The following is a 17,364-nucleotide window of genomic DNA, read 5'->3' as shown; positions in this document are numbered from 1 at the left end:
TGTATTCCAGATGCACTCGGTTCTGCAGAACGTCCGCTGCCTGACACCACCGTCCCCCTGCCCCATTCTGTGTCTCGTGTCCTCTCCTGTTCTCCATCTGTGTCTCTGTCTCTGATGCATGAAGCCTATGGTTATCAGTGGGAAAGGGGTTTGGTCCCTCGGGCTTCTTGGTGGGAAGACATTGCTTGCGGGTGGGGCTCACACGCGGGAAAGTCTCCCCAAGGCTGCACTTTGGTCCTTTCCACGTGGCAGTGTCGACGAGCCCCCTGGCTGCGAGCAGCTGGCTTGGCCAGGTCATGTTCGCGATTCTGGTAGGGATGGGGTGGCGCTGAAGTTGGAGCCACGGAAAGCGTCACTTTAGTCTCTGGGTAACCGCGATGTTGGCACGGCTACGTGAGGGCACGTCTGAGTGGCGCCAGGCGCACCTGTGCCACAGCCCCACTCCTTACCTCCACGTGGAGTTCGGAGGTCTGCCCATGGGAGGGCGTGGCCCAGGGGCTTGCCTGAGGTCACACAGCCCGTGACAGGACGAGGTCGAGGACTCAGGCCTTCTAATGCCAAGGTCCTAAGTGCTTTCTGGGGTTTTGGTGGTGGTTGTCACTTGTAAACCAGGATTTACTTGAGATGAAAGCTACCTTAAGAGCCGGGAAAACCCTGGTGTTTAGTCCTTGATCCTCTCCCCTCTCAAGCTCAAGTTCAGCCCGTGGTGGGGGGACAAGAGTGGGGACTCTCCAGCCCCAACTCACACAGCACATGTGGCCGTTGTTCCTGATGAGGGCGCGATGACCCTGCAAGGCTTCCTTTCCGCCAGGGACACTCCAAGGGCATCTCGCAGCCGCCTCCTCGCCTTCCCGGGGGCCAGCTCTGTGCCAGGAAGTCCTCCCGCAGCCAGTCTGCTTCTCAGGGTTCCAGGACATCTCTCCAGGGGCCCCAGCGTTGCCCAACCTATTTTGTGATGGGTCACGACTATTTTTAGTGTCCAAGTCCCCTCTGAAGGCCATGTCGTCCCCTGTGGGAGAGAACACGGTCCGGGGGTCACAGGGAGCTGGGGGTGGAGCAGGCTTGAGGGGGGCTCACACGGCGCGTTCGAACCCGTCACACCAGGGTGGTCATCCTCGTCTGTGCTGCTGGGCTTATATTCAGAGCTAGAGGTGTTCAGAGCCCGGAGGGAGGGCCGTAGGCTCTGTCCTCGGAGCAGGGTCCTGAGCCCTCGTGCCCAGGTGCCGTGGTCACGCCCGTAGGGCCCGGGCCGTCCCAGAGGGCGTGAGGCAGTCTGGTGACTCGGGCCCTGTCACGTCTCCACCCTAGCCCTGTGCGACACGGCGGGTGAGGAAGGATCCGCCCCAGCAAAGGCAGGAGGGTCAAGCTCTCACTTAGAGCTTCAGGATATTGAAGGCAAGAGGCAAACGTTCTGGAGAAAAGACACATTCAGACACTTTGCCAGAGAGGGAGGAAGAGAAGATGGCACGTGAAAGAGGAGAGGGCGTCTTCGTCTGGAATTCAGGGGTCGTCAGCTTGAAGCACCTGGAACCCGCTCGCAAACCCCAGAGAGCTTAAAAAGATGCTCCGAAGCCCTGAAGGAGCCGCCAAGAAGGCCAAGTAGTGCATCTGGGGGCCGGGTCTCCTCCTGGGGCCCTTCCCCCGGACAGTAGCTCGACTGTACCTGCTCGTGCTCACCCTGCCCCCAGCCCCTGACTGACCGTGACCAGCAGGTTGGCTTGAACCGGGCAGCGAGGGGACAGTCAGGCAGAGAGCCCATGGCAGAGACCGGTGGCTGGTGATGGGGCCTGACAGGAGGACTGGTTGGCCTGTATCCTGTAAATCCTGTTTACACAGGCGTCCAGGTGGAGTTTGAGTGTTGCCGCCATGGAGATGAGTCAGAAGTGTCGAGGAGGGTCTGGGGGTCACAGTGGCCCCATCACAGGAAGGGTTCCGGTTCCATATACTGACCCACGGTCGCAGTGCAAAAGCACATCTGTGCTGAGCACAAAGGTGTGTTATGGAGCTGCACGTAGAGAAAAGCAGAGGTGATTTGCATTTTTGGAAAGGTCTGTGAGGCTCTGATTCTGACACCAATTCCGACCCCCTCCCCAGCATCGCCAAGCAGTTAGCTCAGTTCTGTCCACCAGGAGGCGGCATCAGATCTCACAGGTTAAGGGCCCAGTCCTGTAAGACTCGCCCCCCGCCTCCATTTCAGACGCCAGTCACGAGTCCAGGTTGTCACCTGGCTTCGGATGGACTGGCTATAGGCAGAGGGTCCCACGACCCCTCCTTCGGTTTGACTCATTTGTTAGAGCGGCTCATAGAGCTCAGAGGAACGCTGCTCTCAGTAGATCGCCAGCCTATCGTCAAAGCATGTAACTCAGGAGCAGCCTGTGGAAGATGAGCGCAGGGCCACGTACAGGGCAGGGAACCGTGCTCTGTCCGAGCTCCATTCTGCCGGAATCTCCACGGGTTCAACCTGGAAGCTCTCTGAACCCCATCCTTTTGGGGCTTTGAGGAGGCTTCAGTACGGAGACATGATTGATTAACACTGGTGGGTGATTTAGCCTCCAGCCTCTCTCCCCTTCCTGGAGATCTGGGAATCGGGACTGAAAGTTCCCACCCTCTAATCACGTGACTGGTTCCTATGGCAACCGGCCGGCATCCTTAGGCGAGGTCCAAAAGTCACCTCATTAACATCAACCCCAGTGTGGCCGACTGTGAATCTGGGGTTTGTTATGAATATCAGGACACCTGTACCACTCTCCTCACTTAGGGAATTCCAAGGGTTTTAAGAGTTTTGTGCCAGAAAGAGCAAATATCAGTGAAGACCATAATGTACTCCTTGTTACATATTACAGTATCACGGTGGAATATTCTAGTAAGGCGGTCTGATACAGTTTCACAGTTGTTTAAAAGCGATACGTTTGCACCGTGTTAGGCACTCTTGTCTTCCTTAATTGCTGACAGTATCATTGATAAAATGTGCATGTTCTTCTGCTATAGACGTTTTTCCTTTAACTGGTTTTACAGCTGTGGATTTGGCTTAAACAAGGTTTTAAAGACTGGTTTGTCAGCTTTTTATCCAAGCAAGATAAAAAGAAGTATTTTCGAAAAATGACTCATGAACTAGCTGGTGGCATCCTCTTGGCTCATCCTTCCCTCCCGAACTTCACCAGATGGCAGCGAAAGATTTTCCTGGTCACGTGACTGCGGCGCACATCACGTTCCCTGGGTGGAGCTGATTTCACGCGACCGTCTTTTATAGACCACGGAGGTGCCGTCACCCGGGCTCTCCTTAGTCCTGAGGGTTTGGGGTCGAAGGCAGTGGAAGCCTTTTCTGGTTGGTCAGCCTCATCTGTGACGAGCCTGGTGCTCCTGCCCCAGGATACTAGTCAGGCTCCTGTGACCTGACAGATCTGTACAAGTTTGGTTCTGCACGAGCTGCGATGGTGTGACTTTGTGTGGTTGAGGTTTCCTGACAACTGTGCGTGCTTCTTACGTCGTTAGGTCCCCTCACCTCCCAGGAGCTGCCCTTCAGGGGCTGTGAGTTCTCGTCTGGACACAAGGAGATGCTTGGACTCCCTGCCTTCTCGTCTTGACCCCGTTGTTTCCAGCTTCCGGTACTCCTTTCACTCTTTCTTCTTCCCGCACTTCCACGAGGAGCGCTGTGCGCGTGTGTGCACGTACAAAGGGCGCGTAGGGACTCCCGTGGCAGGTGCGTCTGCTAAGTTTTAAGACTTTTAATGCCCGTGGGAAAAAAATCAAGTCTTCTCCCATTACTGCCGTCTGGTAAATTTTAGGCATTCTTTTCTGCAGATGAATTATGCTCACTGAGAGGAAGGGTTTTGCTTCTTAAGAAGAGACCATGCAGGTAATAGTAATAGTTGATTAAAATACAGTGCCTTGGAACGTCAGCAGGGGAGAATCTATCTTTGGAAGTATAATAAAATAAAAAAATTTTTTTAATGCTGCCTTTTTTTTTTTTTATTTAATAAAGAAAGAAAGGTCTTTGGAGAAAGAACTTGCTAAGGCTTTGGTCACAGTTTAAAAGTTGCCTTCAAAACATTTTTAAACTGAGTTCATCTGAATGTGTATTTTACAGATTAGAAACAGTGCTAGCTAGTCTTAGCTTCTTGGCCATAAAAGGAGAGGAAGAATGTATAGTATTGTACACACGGAAAGTAAAACCAAGCCAGGGATCTTCCAGTGACACCCCAGTCATAAGCTGCAGCCGTCCACAGAGTTTTGCTTGGGGCCCTTTGTCATGGCTCTTAAAATAGACCATCTTGGATATAATCAGCATTTTTTAATTGTGGTAAAATAAACCTAACGTAAAATATACAACTTTAATCCTTTTTAAGTGTACAGTTCAGTGGCATCAGATACAATCATAGTGTTGTGCAGCCAACACCACTATTTTCAGAACTTTTTCATCGTCAGAAACTTTGTATCCATTGAACGGTAGCTGCCACCCCCTGTGCCTCCCGCCCACCCCGTTCCTGGGACAGCTCCCCCCCACTTTCTGTCTCTGAGTCGGCCTAAGTGGGCACTGCTTGCCCTTCTTCATCTGACGTATTTCACCTGGCACACTGTTTTCTAGTCGGTGTTGTATGTGTGTCAGAATTTCCTTCCTTTTTATGGCTGAATACTATTCCATTGTGTGTGTGTACAGATCACATGTTGTGTATCCGTTTGTCTGTTGATGGACACTTGGCTTGTTTGCACCTTTTGGCTGTTGTGAATGTTGTGAATGTCCATTTGATGGTGCAATGATGGTGCAAATGTGCATATGAGCCTCCAATAACTCATGTTGTAGAAAGGTCGAGATTGTCAGGGAGAAGGTGGAAGGGCACCCACGTGCTGTCACGCAAGCCAGCTCCTGCCACTGTGCTGTGCAGTCGAGACTGGTCAGACCTGACCATGTGCCCATGGACACCACAAGCACGGAACACGGCGTCCATCACCAGAGGCGGCCACCTGCAGGTGCACAAGTGATGTGTAAGCTAGATGGAGGTGCCTTTGGGACTGTCTCCGATGCACACGTTTTTCGATAGTTCAGCCAATTGAGGACAGCAGCCTGGGGCTTGGTCATCACCCCCCAGAGCGTGGCCAGGACCATCGAGTCTTCCCATGGCTGCAGAAGAGGAGAGACACAGACACGCAAGAAGAAGTGCCCTGGATGGCACGTGACAACCGCTGGGGGAGGAGAGGGGCTGACGAAGACTTCGAGGCGTCTCTTCCCGAGGCAGAACCGGCGAAGGGGCAGCTGGGAGCCCCCCCAGGGATGGAGACGGGTCGTAGTATCGATGCAGCTGCAACCAACGAGGGAGATGGTGTCAGCAGATGGGGGACAGGGGTGGGGGGCAGAACAAGTGGGGACCCTCTCTGTGTGGGGAACAGACACCTGAGACAGGAGAGAGGCAGGAGATAAATGTGGGAAACCCGAAGCACAGGAGGTCGGGGCGGGGTGCAGCCCCTCGCCCGCATCCTGCCCTTCGTTGAGACTGCGAGGCTGCGCGGGGCTGCCTCGGGTCTCCGTTTCTGCGCGCCCGCCGTCCTTTCTCCACCTCATTCGTCATTATTTTTAGTCACTAGAGCCCTGCATACACCGCGCAGCCTGAAATACCCTGCTGACGGCACAGAAGACAGCTCCCCCCAGACTGTCAATTCACAATCAAGCCCATTCAGAATGTCCTAATTTATAAGAAAGTGTGCACCATCTGCCCAGCGCCAAGGAGACCTCGTGACGAGACCTTGTGTCCGTGTTCAGTGTGTGGAAGGGAACAGGGACCCGGACCCGGGAAGGAAGGAGGAGGGAACCACGTCCGAGGACAGGACCGCGGAGCGCAAGGGGGTCCGTCGGGCTCGGGTGCCAGGCCAGTGGGGACCCACTTGTCGTGAAGGCCAGGGAAGTGCGCGGTGAACGCCTCCAGCGTTCTTCCAGCTGGGCGTGGCTTTACATCCAGACGAGAGTTGGCATTTGCACATCCTGCTGGCGCCGTGAGCAGAGAAAAGGGCTTCCCAGCATCCCAGCCTCACACCCTGGGGGCCCCTCCGTTCCCATCTCTTGAGAGATTTTATATCTCTCCTTTCTTATTTCCCTTTTCTCTGCTTCATGCTTCTACTTTCCCTTCGGCTCTCCCCCCACCGTATTATTCACTTTGTCTTAATGTCACAATAATACGGCCAGAGATGCCATGTCTCTCCTTGGACAGTTGGGATCTGGTGGGTTCTGGTGGTGAGGACAGCATGCCTTGTCATTTTTTTTGCCCTAGAGGTTTGACTCATACTGAACATTGTGTGTGAAGCCATTTTTGCCACGGCTCTGGCCGTGCTTAACTGCCCTGTGGAAAATCTGACCTGTTTATCTCCCTGAGATGAGAGAAATAATGCCCACTTCGTGTGAGAGAGACTTCTTTTTTGTTAAGTTAAATTTTCTTGTGTGAATTATTATCAGAAGACAGGAAGACGTTTTCAGGACAGAGTTTACGTGACCTGGGATATGAATTTAGAGATTTAAATGATCCAGGTTCCATCCCATATGCAGAAAAGAATATGCAGAAATCACATGGATGAAAAAGTTTATATTCCAAACACATTTCCCATGCAGAGAGAGAGAAGGACGTTTCTGTGAACATTCGTTTTTTCCTAGAGGGAGAGGAAAGCTGAAGTGATTATTAATACCTCTACTCTCTACTTTGCAAAAGAAAGAGAGAAAGGATGATTAGCGTTGGAAAATGTTAACCAGGAAAAGAATCAAAATTGTTTAACAGCTAACGTTTGCTTTTGCTTTTTATGACAATCACTTTTTAAGAATATTACTTCATTTAGTCCTTACAAGAACCCTTTATATAAATTAGATATGAATATTATCTGCACTTTTAAATAAGAATGTTGAGGCACCACCAGGAACTCAAGGAACCGGTCCAAGGTCAAGGCTGTGCCTGGGTTTGAACCTAGACGCCCGTGTCCTTGTTCATCTTTCTCTTTCACATGTAGAGCTGATGGGTCATCATATGTTTGCTGGAAAACTGAACAGTTTGTGGAGATGCTGGGCCAGTTTTGGAAGAAAGTGTGTTATATCACGCAAGAAAATTTTTAAACTTGAATTCAAAGCCTCTCTAAAGCAAAACTTGCAAAGCTTTTAAAAACCAGTTGAAATTCCATTCAACTCTGAAAGATCTCAGGTTCTTTGAGTCCAGGCGATGAGAAGAGTGGAAATCAAATGCCTAAAAGAAGAGTCGGAGTCCACGAGTGGAGTATGGATTGCGTATGACCCAAACTCGAGCGCCAGCCCGGACCCGGGGCTGTGTGCTGAGCCGGGAGGTCAGCAGCATCAGGGGGAGGAAAACAGCCCTCCCACTGGCCTTGTCCCATTCGCAGACCATTTGCCACTTAAACCTCCAGAGGACTCCTGCTTTGAGCACCAGTTAATTTTCCGAAGCCCCCACTTCCCCACACTGTGCTTTATCGCAGCAGCCTGGAGCCGCACCGCGTATCCCCGGGTGGGCCTGCAGGTGTCAGCGCGGGAGGCGGGGACGTGGTGGCGGGAGGCCCCTGACTGCCGAAGTTTCCTTCTGGAAACCTGGGAATGGGGTGGAGGCGTGAGGAGGAGGGAGACGTGGTGCAGCCACACAGGGACGTGTAAGGCACTGGGGACCCAAGGGGGAGAGATGACAGCTGAGCAGGTGGCAACGGTGGGGCAGAGGCCACTCAACCTTGTGCCGTGGGTGGCCTGGTCCTGCTTTTCAGAGGTGGCTGCGGGGGTTGAGCAGAGTAGACCCGGGTGGAGCCGGGCTGTCCCCCCGGTGCCCGGGGTGCATCAGGCATCTTTTCAAGCCTCTGTTTTCCCCTGGTCCTGAGGGACCACGGGTCCTGTGTCCATCCTGGTGCGGTGCTGGGCCCCTGTGCGGGTCCTCCCCTGGGCCCTGTCACTCCCTGACCCCTGCCTGTGCTGAGCGGGACTGCTCCCACTGAACTGAGCACCTAAAGGTCAGGAGGACCTGGTGCCTCTGCTCTGGTCCGTGGACAGTTGGTGGCACGGGGCAGGTGGGCAGGCCTGTCGGGTGACAGCCCGTCCCAGTGGGAACGGCCGTGAGACCACATCGGGGAGGAGCAGGACGGAGCTTCCAGGCGGACGCTGCCCTTCGCTCCGTCAGCCCAGGCACCGTCGGAACCCAGCCCGGCTGCACAGGCGGGTTCACACGCAGCCGGAGGAGTCCCGGGAAAGCGCGCTCTCGCCCTTCACACGGAGACGAGGGCGCCTTAATTTTCACAGCTTACACAGAAGCACGTGACGCCCTCCGGGCTTCCTCAGCCAGCATTTCGAGGGAGAAGCTGGTTGTAGACGTGGTGTCACGAGCAGACGGCCGGCCGGGCCGCAGGGCTTGTGACGGCCGAGCAGGCCCCCGCACACGAGGCCCACGGGGCGCTGAGCTGACGGGCCCCCGTCGCTCTCAGCTCAGTCCCGGCCCCGGGTCCTGAGCGATGCCCGGGCTGTGGGAGCTCTCCGGCGGAGAGGAGCAGCTCCCACGGGGAGCGCGCCGCCGGGCCGTGGGAAAGCTCCTGGGGCTCACCTTCTGAGTCAGAGCCCCGGGGCCTGGTGCATTGAGCGGGGACTTACGGATGATGGCGGCTCTAACCGTGGCCACCCTGCCATAGCTGGCAAAGGGCTGCGTGCAGACACCTGGTCTGGGAGCCGATGTGTTTTGAAACACTGTCTGGGATGTTCTGTCCCGTAATCTACTAGCAGATTATTATGTGCCATTTGGAGCATCCAGCTTAAGCCTATGTGTTTGCAAAAGAAGCTAGCACTCCAGAAAGCAGGACTGGCTTCCTTGCTTTTAATCACTGGAATCCGGGCCCTTCTCATCTTCCACAGAAGGCTGCTCCTAGCTGCAGCCCTGCCCGGGGCCTTCCAGGGCCGGCCCTCCCTCTGCTGCTCCAGCCCATCCCCAGCCCTGGGCCGGTATCTGCTCCCAGGGCGACACTCTCCTGGAGGTGGGGGGCTGGCAGCTCGTTCCACACCCAGCAGCTTCTGGGCCTCTGGGGTTTTTCTCAGGCTGCAGGAGCAGGCAGCATCCTGCCCCTCTCCCTGCAGCTCAGTGCCTGGTCCGGCCTTGCTGAATCATCTGCAGCTCCCAGAAGGTGCTGGAGGCTAACGGGATACAAAGAGAGCTTTTGCTCCACAAGAATCATGAAACCTGGGTGCAGGCACCCCCACCCTCCCCTGAAATCACTTAGAGACTGTGTCTTGGTGCCACAAGTGGAATCCAAGTAGCCTAAAGATGAGGACTGCTGCAGGCACACCCAAGGGACAGGACGGGCTCCGTGGAGAGTGCTGGGCAGGGACGCCTGGAGATTGCGGAGCCTCTGGGTGGGAGCTGAGCGCTGCCTTGAGGTAACAGGGCCCCTGGGCAGATGCCAGGCAGCAGGTCCGCCTCCGCCTGGCTGGGGAGCCTCTCGGAGAGGAAGCTGTCAGCCTGGGAGGGTGATGAGAATCTCAGAGCTGTCTGCTGTCCCTGAGTGTGCATTAGGCCCTTCCCTGTCCTCTGTGCAGAGACCATTTGATAATCCCCAGCAGCACGGAGCTAATCCTGCCCGGGGGCTGCTGCTCAGCTTCCCCTCCTATCCACGCCTGCCTGGCTTCAGGGCCCTGGTCCCTCATGCCGTCTGCTGCAGTGTTTGGTGTAGCGAGGGTGTTTGCATCGTGGGTCAGTTCTGTTGTTTTTGAAATATGACGTCTTTTCTAATTTGAAAAAATAATATAGGTTGAGTCTTTCAGAGAAATGAAAAATATCTGTAAAGAAAAGCATGGAGTCACTCAAAATTCTGCCCACTGGATAAGACCTATTAGCACTTTAGTGTATTTGCTTCCAAACATTTCAGAGACAAAAATATTTAATCTTGATGAGATTATATTACATTTATGTCTTTCATCCTGCATTTTGAAGACTGGCATTTTATGAAAAATTTCCCATGGCATTAAAAAGTTTTTAGTAATCATTCTAGGTGGTGATGCAATATTACATTAACTGTTTTCAGTGAAATTAGAAACATGTGTATAATGTTTTTCTTCCAAACATTATGACAGTCTTCAAACATGCAGTAAAGCTTAAAGAATTTTCTAGTGAACTGGTGTAGTCACCACCTGCATCCTGTGTTAACATATTTACTTTTCACACATCTCTTCATCCATCCATTCGTTAACCCATCATAATTTTTGATGCATCTGAAAATAAACTGTAGACACCCAATTCACTTTTCTGTAAATACAGACCGACATCTAGGGCCTAATTTTTGCTGACACTTGGAGGTAATTTACAGATACTGAAATGCACAGATCTTGAGTTTACCTTCCCTGAGTTTTGACAAATGTGTGCATAAATTGTAACAGCGCAGCCTGTTACCACCACCGCACTCAAGTCACATTAGGAGGTCCAAAGGGTGTGAGGGCTTCATTATGATGAAGCAGTACTGAGTCAGCAGAACCCTTCCACACTTCCAAGGTCTGCGCTTCGGTTAGAGTACTAAGGATTTTCTCACCTGAAAAAAAAATGAGTGATGAACTTTTGCTGAAAATGGGGCAACGTTTTAATATATCTTTCATCTGTTTTTTTGTTTGTGTTCTTTTGTTTTTCAGAGTACTTCTAACTCTTCTGTATTACTTGATTAGACTAGGAAACAGTTTGCCTCTCTTGAGGGATGGACAGGAATATTTCTTTCCAGTAGACCAGTGGGAGCCAGAAACAGATTCTTCCAGACGCAGGTTTTCACTTCGGCTCAGCCAGGCAAACAGCAGACATCTCTGTGGGCTTCCGCCCTTCGCAAAAGCCCAGGGGCCTCGCTGGTCCCTGGCTGAGTCAGAGAGACGTCTGAAGCGCGGGCGCTCGTCCCGCGTTTTGTGTGGTGCCTGGTGGCGTGGCTGGGCGCCTGTGCACATCAGGAGGCGGGAGCTCTCGTCTGGGGGACAGACCCGTGGTTTGGGCGCAGCCGTCATTCTGCTGTTGTCGTGACCATGAGTCTCTGCTTCTTTCTGCGTACTGATGATTTCCATTTTCACTCTGTCATGTCTAGTTTATCTTGTGACATCTGGCTGAGACTCCTGTGTGGTGGCGTGTTTGCCGGCAGTTTTCCAGCTGCTGGGCTTCAAGGCGCGTCTCTAAGGCATAAGACGGACCAGCCGCCCCACCGCTAAGGAGCCGGTGTCACCCCCCGCCCCAGGTCTGTGCGTGCGGCAACTGTTGTTCTTGTCTTCATGTCTTTTCCAGGAGGAGGCGGCGTCTGACAGGCTGGGTGTGCTGGCGGTCCCCGCCCATCCCAGGTGGGCCTCGTGGCCCGGACAGCACAGCCTGTGGCCGGGCTCCTGCCCCCCGGCCTCCCCCTCGCCCCTGGCCGCCGGGACCCCCACCTGCCCTGGCCTTTGTGACTGGACTTTCCTTCTGCCTCAGCGTCTCCATGTCACTTTCCTCCTCTTCTCCTCACTGACAGCGTGCAGTTTTGTCCCCTGATCGTAGTTTTCCGTCTTTTCCGAGTAAGGCCTTCTGCTGTCTGCAGCCGCACACCCTTTCAGAAACCATCAGAGCGCCAACAAGTATGTCACGGCCGTGAGGTACCTCGGAGCACAGCAGCTTGCATCCGTTCCTGTAATAATTCTTTGTGCTCTTTTGCTAAAGAGAAAGAGACTCTTTGGATGGAAAAAGAAAAAACAAAAAACTCAGCAATTTGGAGCTCAGAAACCTCCAGAAAACAGAAAGAAAACCAGCTGGAATTGGGAGGCTGGGCTGTGACTGGGAGTGAGGGCTTCGAGTCAGGGTCGGGTCAGGAGGGCGCCCCATCTCCAAGTCTGGGGGACCCTGAAACGTTACCTAACTTCTGACTGTGTTTCCTTGTCCGTTAACCAGTGGTAAGAATGTATCATACATATTATCTACCTCAGGGCTCCCATGAGAACTGAGAGAGATTGGCTATGTCGAGAATGTCTGGCATTGCGCTTGGCACGAGGAGGTATCCGACAAATGGCGGTTGTTAGTATCACCATCACCCTCCCAGATGGGCCAAGGAGAGAGGTTTCCTTCCCACTGTAGCCCTGGAGGGTTTTCCACCAAATCCGAGGGGGTTCACACGTGTTGGACCCGCAGCATAGCTGGGGTGCAGCTGACTTCAGCAGAGTGGAGCACAGGAGGGGAAGGAGGGATCTCCCAGCCAGGACCTGCTGCTTCTGGCCGAAGGGGAGGCCAGCTAGTAATTTCTGTCCATCACATCTCATGACACCTAAATGAGGACTGTCATACGGGTCAGAGAACCCTGATGAGAAGACCTAGGCACCTTCATTTTCTTAATCTGGTTGTACAGCTGTGTGCTGCAAATCAGCCCCCCAAATCCAAGCAGCTTTCTAAATAATAAGACTAAGAATTCTGGAAACCGTCGGCTCCACCTCTGCCCTTTACCAGCTGACTCGTTCACAGCATCCTCATTTCCCTCTGCCTCTGTTTATGACCAATCTAAATTTTAAGCCGCAAATCTGTCTCTGAAACGTTTTAGTAATCGAGAGCTCTTTAGTTTTTCTGAAATTGCTTGGGAGAAACTGGCTGCTAACTTAAAATAGGAAACATTAAGAACTGACATAAAAGTCTAAATAATTGCCCAACTTCATATTTTATTTAATCATATTCAATACTCAGCAAATGCATCAGCCTTAGATGGATTCAATTTGGATTCAAACTCAGTTTTTTTTTCCCCCCTTTTCAATAGGAATGTAGAGTTGATTGGCTGGCAGTTGGCCAGCCTAAAACAGAAGAGGGGGCTGAGTCATGGGCGAGCCCCCCTCGTGGGCTCTGTTTGATAGTCTGTATTCACCCCTTTCCTTACTCTTTCTTGAAGGAGTCCACTGGTCGGAGTCACCCAGAGGAGGGAGGTGGCCATGTGCTCACACAGAACATCCTGTGCCCAGGGTCCCCGGCCAGGACACCCAGAGCACTCGGCACCGCCCTGGGCGAGACTCGGGGCAGGACTGCACCCCCGGCTGGAGCTGGGGACCTGCAGTGCCTGGGGGTACCTGGCTGGTTCCCCCACCCTCAGGGCATGTCCTGGTCTTTTTAACCTACCATGTATGTGTCAGTTACACCTCAGAACCAGACTGATGAGAAGAACACCCTATGGAAAGGGACCTGGAGGCCGACAGGTAGCTTCTGGTGAAGCGCAGCCATAATCCTACACAGCAGGTCAGTGATGGCCTCTGTTCTCCGCCCTCCTTCAGGGACAGATCTTAATTTCCTGGGGTGGGGGGGTTCTTTTTAATTGCAAAGGAAATGACATTCACTATAGATAATCTGGAGACTTTGAAAAGCCACAGAAGAGAAAGTTAGAATCACTCATCACTCAGTCACCTGAAGAGGAGCACTGTTGACATTTTGAGATTTATAGACACCTGTCTAGGCTGCTCTTCTCACGCACACGTGTAATACAAATGTGTATTTACAATCTATCAGGTGGAAGTTGAAATAACAAGATACATGCTGTTTATAATCTGCTGTTCCTTTTTAACGTGTTCTATTTCCTTACTCTCTAAGTGTCGTGGATACTTGCAAACCCTGTTTGTCATGCTTCTCTGGGTCTGTAAATCCCAAAGTGAAAAATGAGATCTATTGTTTTAATTACTAGGCATTGTGTTTATTGGTCTTTTTTTTTTTTTTTTTACTAAGATGGCTTTCCTGTTGCTTACAAAATATGATTCTTTGTCTTGTGTTCGAAAACTTTTTTCCCCATTGTGTCACATTTTATAATACCGTAATGGTTTCTTTTGATATATAAAAATTGAAAGTCTGACCAGTCCACTCTCTTCATCTTTTCCTTGGATGTTCCAACCTTTGTTTCTCGTGTTCATAAAGGCCACACCCCAAAAACAAATAGAAATTCAACTCTTTCCTTCTAGTTTTTTTTTGGTGATTTATTTCTACATCCAGATTTTTAATTCATCTGGAATTTTTTTAAGACATGGTCTGGATCTGTTTTCCTCCCGATCCACAGACGAGGCTGTGCTCCAGTATCTCACAATGGGCTGTGGGTGGATTGGTCCTGTGGGCCAGAGTTGGCCGATCCCTGTTGTGGATGAATTTTTGAATCTTTTTTTCCTCTTGGGTTTGATTGATTGATTGATTGATTGATTGCAGCATAGTCAGTTTACAGTGTTGTGTCAGTTTCTGCTGTGCAGCACAATGCTGCAGTCACACATGAACATACATACATTCCTTTTCATATCCTTTTTCACCATAAGTTACAAGATGTTGAATATAGTTCCCTGTGCTGTACAGTAGAAACTTATTCTTTATCTATTCTCTATGTATCAGTTTAGTATCTGCAAATCTCGAACTCCCAGTTTATCCCCTCTCATCCCCTCCCCCCTGGTAACCATAAGTTTGTTCTCCATGTCTGAAAGTCTGTTTCTGTTTTGCAAATAAGTTTTTTTTTTTTAGATTCCACATATAAGTGATATCATATCTCTTTCTGACTTACTTCACATAGAATGACAATCTCCAGGTCCACCCATGTTGCTACAGTGGCATTATTTTGTTTTTATGGCTGAGTAGTATTCCATTGTGTCAAGATAACACAACTTCCTTTATCCAGTTATCTGTTGATGGACATTCAGGTTGCTTCCACGTCTTGGCTATTCATTGTTTCCTAATCCTGAAATTCATCCAGTAAATGGCATGGCCTGACCTTCTGATGCTGAGACACTGAAATATAAGAACTGAGTTGATTATCATGACATCTGCCATGATGGAGGTGACTTGGAGAGCCTCCCTCCTAGCTGTTGTGTCGTGGGAGCTGCAGCAAAGGCTTGAAGCAGAGAGGGCACTGCCCCCGCAGAGGGAGCTCCGGGGACCCCCATCCCATTGCCTTCCGGCAAAGCTGCAGAGGAGAGGGGGCACCATCGGGGGACCTCTTCCCAGCACAGGCTTGCCGGGTTCCAAAGGAAGCCAGCTGATCCTCACCTTCCAGACTGCTTTCTCCTACCTCGTGTCGGGATCACACTCACCCTGTTGGGTTTCGGGCCTGTTACCTTCCTCTCGGACACGTCTCGTTCTTCCTCCAGTCACTCTTTCTGTCTCCACCCTTGACTGGAGGTCCAGGGTCGGTTTTGGCTCCTTCTGTCTCAGACATCCCTTGGCCGTTTTATTTATACGTGTTTGTATTTCCGACCCCCCGCTGGCACATGTGTAAGACTGGAGGTGGGGGCCAGCCCGCTTTCAGGCTGCATCCCAGAGCTCTCTGACCATCTCCTGAAAGTTTCTGTCCAGCAGTGGCGGAGCGGAGCGCCTCAGGAACTGCAGGACCTTGATATTGGCCTAGACCCCTCCTGGGAGTCTTGGAGTTTGAGAAAGTCTTTGGTTACGAGCTAAGATGGGGATCCTGCCTCTGCAACCTTACCTGAGGCTGTGAGTCCTCATCCTTTAGAAGACGCGGTTCCTGCCCCAGAACAGGCTGAGCCGGTTCTCCCCTGGCTCTTGCATGGGACCCTCCTTAACCGAATGTCCCTTGGGTCTCTTTCAGAGCTCCCTGAAGAGAAGAGGCAGCCGGGAAACATACAAAGAAAAGAAAGCCTTTGCCCAGGTAAGCAGCGGTTTCATCCTCGTGTTACAGCTCCGCCAGGGGCCATGGCCTCATTTCGAATTTTCTCAAAAAGCACTAGTGTCACCTCTAACAGTAAAGAAACCCGACCTGCCCCCCAGACTGGGCTCACTTAGAGCCTCCAGGGGGTGAAAAGTGTCTGCCCAGGCCAGCAGCTCCGCCTTCTGCTGCTGGCGTCAGGCCGCCGGTGAGTCCTCCAGGCGAGAGCGCAGCGCGCCCGGTGCCGGTCAGGCCCTGCGGCGCCCACGGCTGGCGGCAGCCCCTCAGCCCTTCACCCAGTGAAGGAGTGCAGCCGGAACGGTGTAGCTGCCGTCTGCTCGGGTCTCCACAAAACACTGGAGTGTTGGTTTTTTTTTTTTTTAAAAATGCACACGCTGAACAGAATCTCAGATTGTCCTCATAGACAGCGAGACACCGTATCTGGAAGGTGGTGACAGCGTCGTCCCCTCTGTGCGCATGGCATGTGCTCTTTGGAACTTCCTGAGCTTTCTGGAACACTTGTTTTCCTGGCTTTTCTTTCTTTTGTTCCTTCCTTCCTTTTTCTCTTTCTTTCTCTCTCCCCCCACTTCCTTTTTTTAAATTGCTGCTAGTATTTGGTGTTGATAGAAGAAGGCATCCTGGAGGTGTCAGCTCCTGGAGCTCCCAGAGCAAGCAGTCATTAGAGAGATGCAGTCAGTCCAGGAAACTGCCACCCCCCCACCATGTGAACCCACACCTGATTCCCTCCAATTTCTCCATCCTCCAAAGCCCCCGGTCCCCAGAGTAGCCTTCAAGGAGGGCCAGGCTGCACGAGCCAGAGGAATGCCAGTGGTTAACTGTTCTCTGCCACCCACATCTTTGCTCCCCATGTCTCACTTTGGAATCCACTAGTGATGGGGACATTTAGGTCTCTCGTCCCTGCTGCTGGGTGCATCAGCCCTCCGGAGCTCCGAGTGTGTTTCAGCTTCCTGGCTCCTGAACAGGGAAGATCTTTTCTTTAGAAGGGTAATAATAATCTCTGCCCCGTCTCGAAGCGAGCAGCCTGTGGTGCGCTCACTGGGGTGAACCAGGCTGAGGACCGCGGGTGGGACACCCGGGCTTGGGAAGGGGTTAAGTGCCCAGCCTGCGGTGCCGCTGAGCCCGGAGTTTCTGTCCAGCAGAGTGGCGGAGCGGAGCGCCTCGGGAACTACAGGTCTGCAACCAAAACTCAAAGGAAGCTGGCCCCCCGGCGCAAGGTAGGAACACGAGCCATCGGCGCTCGGGTGCTGGCCAGAAGGCAGACTTGCAAGCCAAAGAATATATACCTGCGGCGATATATTTCTGTTGCTTGGCAAGGCCTTTCCAGCTGGTGGCGGTGGCGGTGGCCCTGCGTGTGTCCCCACCTTGGTGCTGAGCTTGCCTTCTCTGCCTGCACCAGAAGGGTCATGGGGAAAGGTTACTGGATCTGCTTTCAGGCTGCATACCGGAGCTCCCTGACCATCTCCTGAAACCAGACCTTGATATTGGCCTAGACCCCTCCCGGGAGTCTTGGAGTTTGAGAAATTCTCCAGTTACGAGCTAAGATGGGGGTCCTGCCCCTGCTGCTTAGCCGAGGCTGTGATTCCCCATCCTTTAGAAGACGTGGCTCCCGCCCCAGAACAGGCTGAGCCGGTTCCCCTGCCTCCCATTTCCCCTGTGTGCTGGCTCCAGCCGCCTCCACCGACCTACCGAGGGAGTCTGACCCCTTCGGTAGATCCATACACCCCCTCGGCTTCAGAGAGTGCCTTT

At 52.4% G+C, this 17,364-nt stretch overlaps 1 protein-coding gene across 5 annotated transcripts in view; it reads left to right on the top strand.

Annotated features, from left to right (window-relative positions):
• Window positions 1-17,364, top strand: part of MTCL1 (microtubule crosslinking factor 1) — a 95,603-nt gene that overhangs the window by 36,314 nt on the left and 41,925 nt on the right. For 3 of the 5 annotated variants that reach the window (XM_074352447.1, XM_074352445.1, XM_074352443.1), the window contains exons 4-5: window positions 15,541-15,600; window positions 16,755-16,832. In XM_074352447.1, the coding sequence (XP_074208548.1) occupies window positions 15,541-15,600; window positions 16,755-16,832 (138 nt within the window). The remainder of the gene's footprint in view (window positions 1-15,540; window positions 15,601-16,754; window positions 16,833-17,364) is intronic. The other 2 variants (XM_074352444.1, XM_074352446.1) reach the window with 2 other exon arrangements.

The sequence above is a fragment of the Camelus bactrianus genome, chromosome 24 (assembly GCF_048773025.1).
Source record: "Camelus bactrianus isolate YW-2024 breed Bactrian camel chromosome 24, ASM4877302v1, whole genome shotgun sequence".
NCBI classification, from domain to species: Eukaryota; Metazoa; Chordata; class Mammalia; order Artiodactyla; family Camelidae; genus Camelus; species Camelus bactrianus.
Note: the sequence above shows the minus strand (reverse complement) of the source record. Positions and strands in the feature narration are given on the sequence as shown.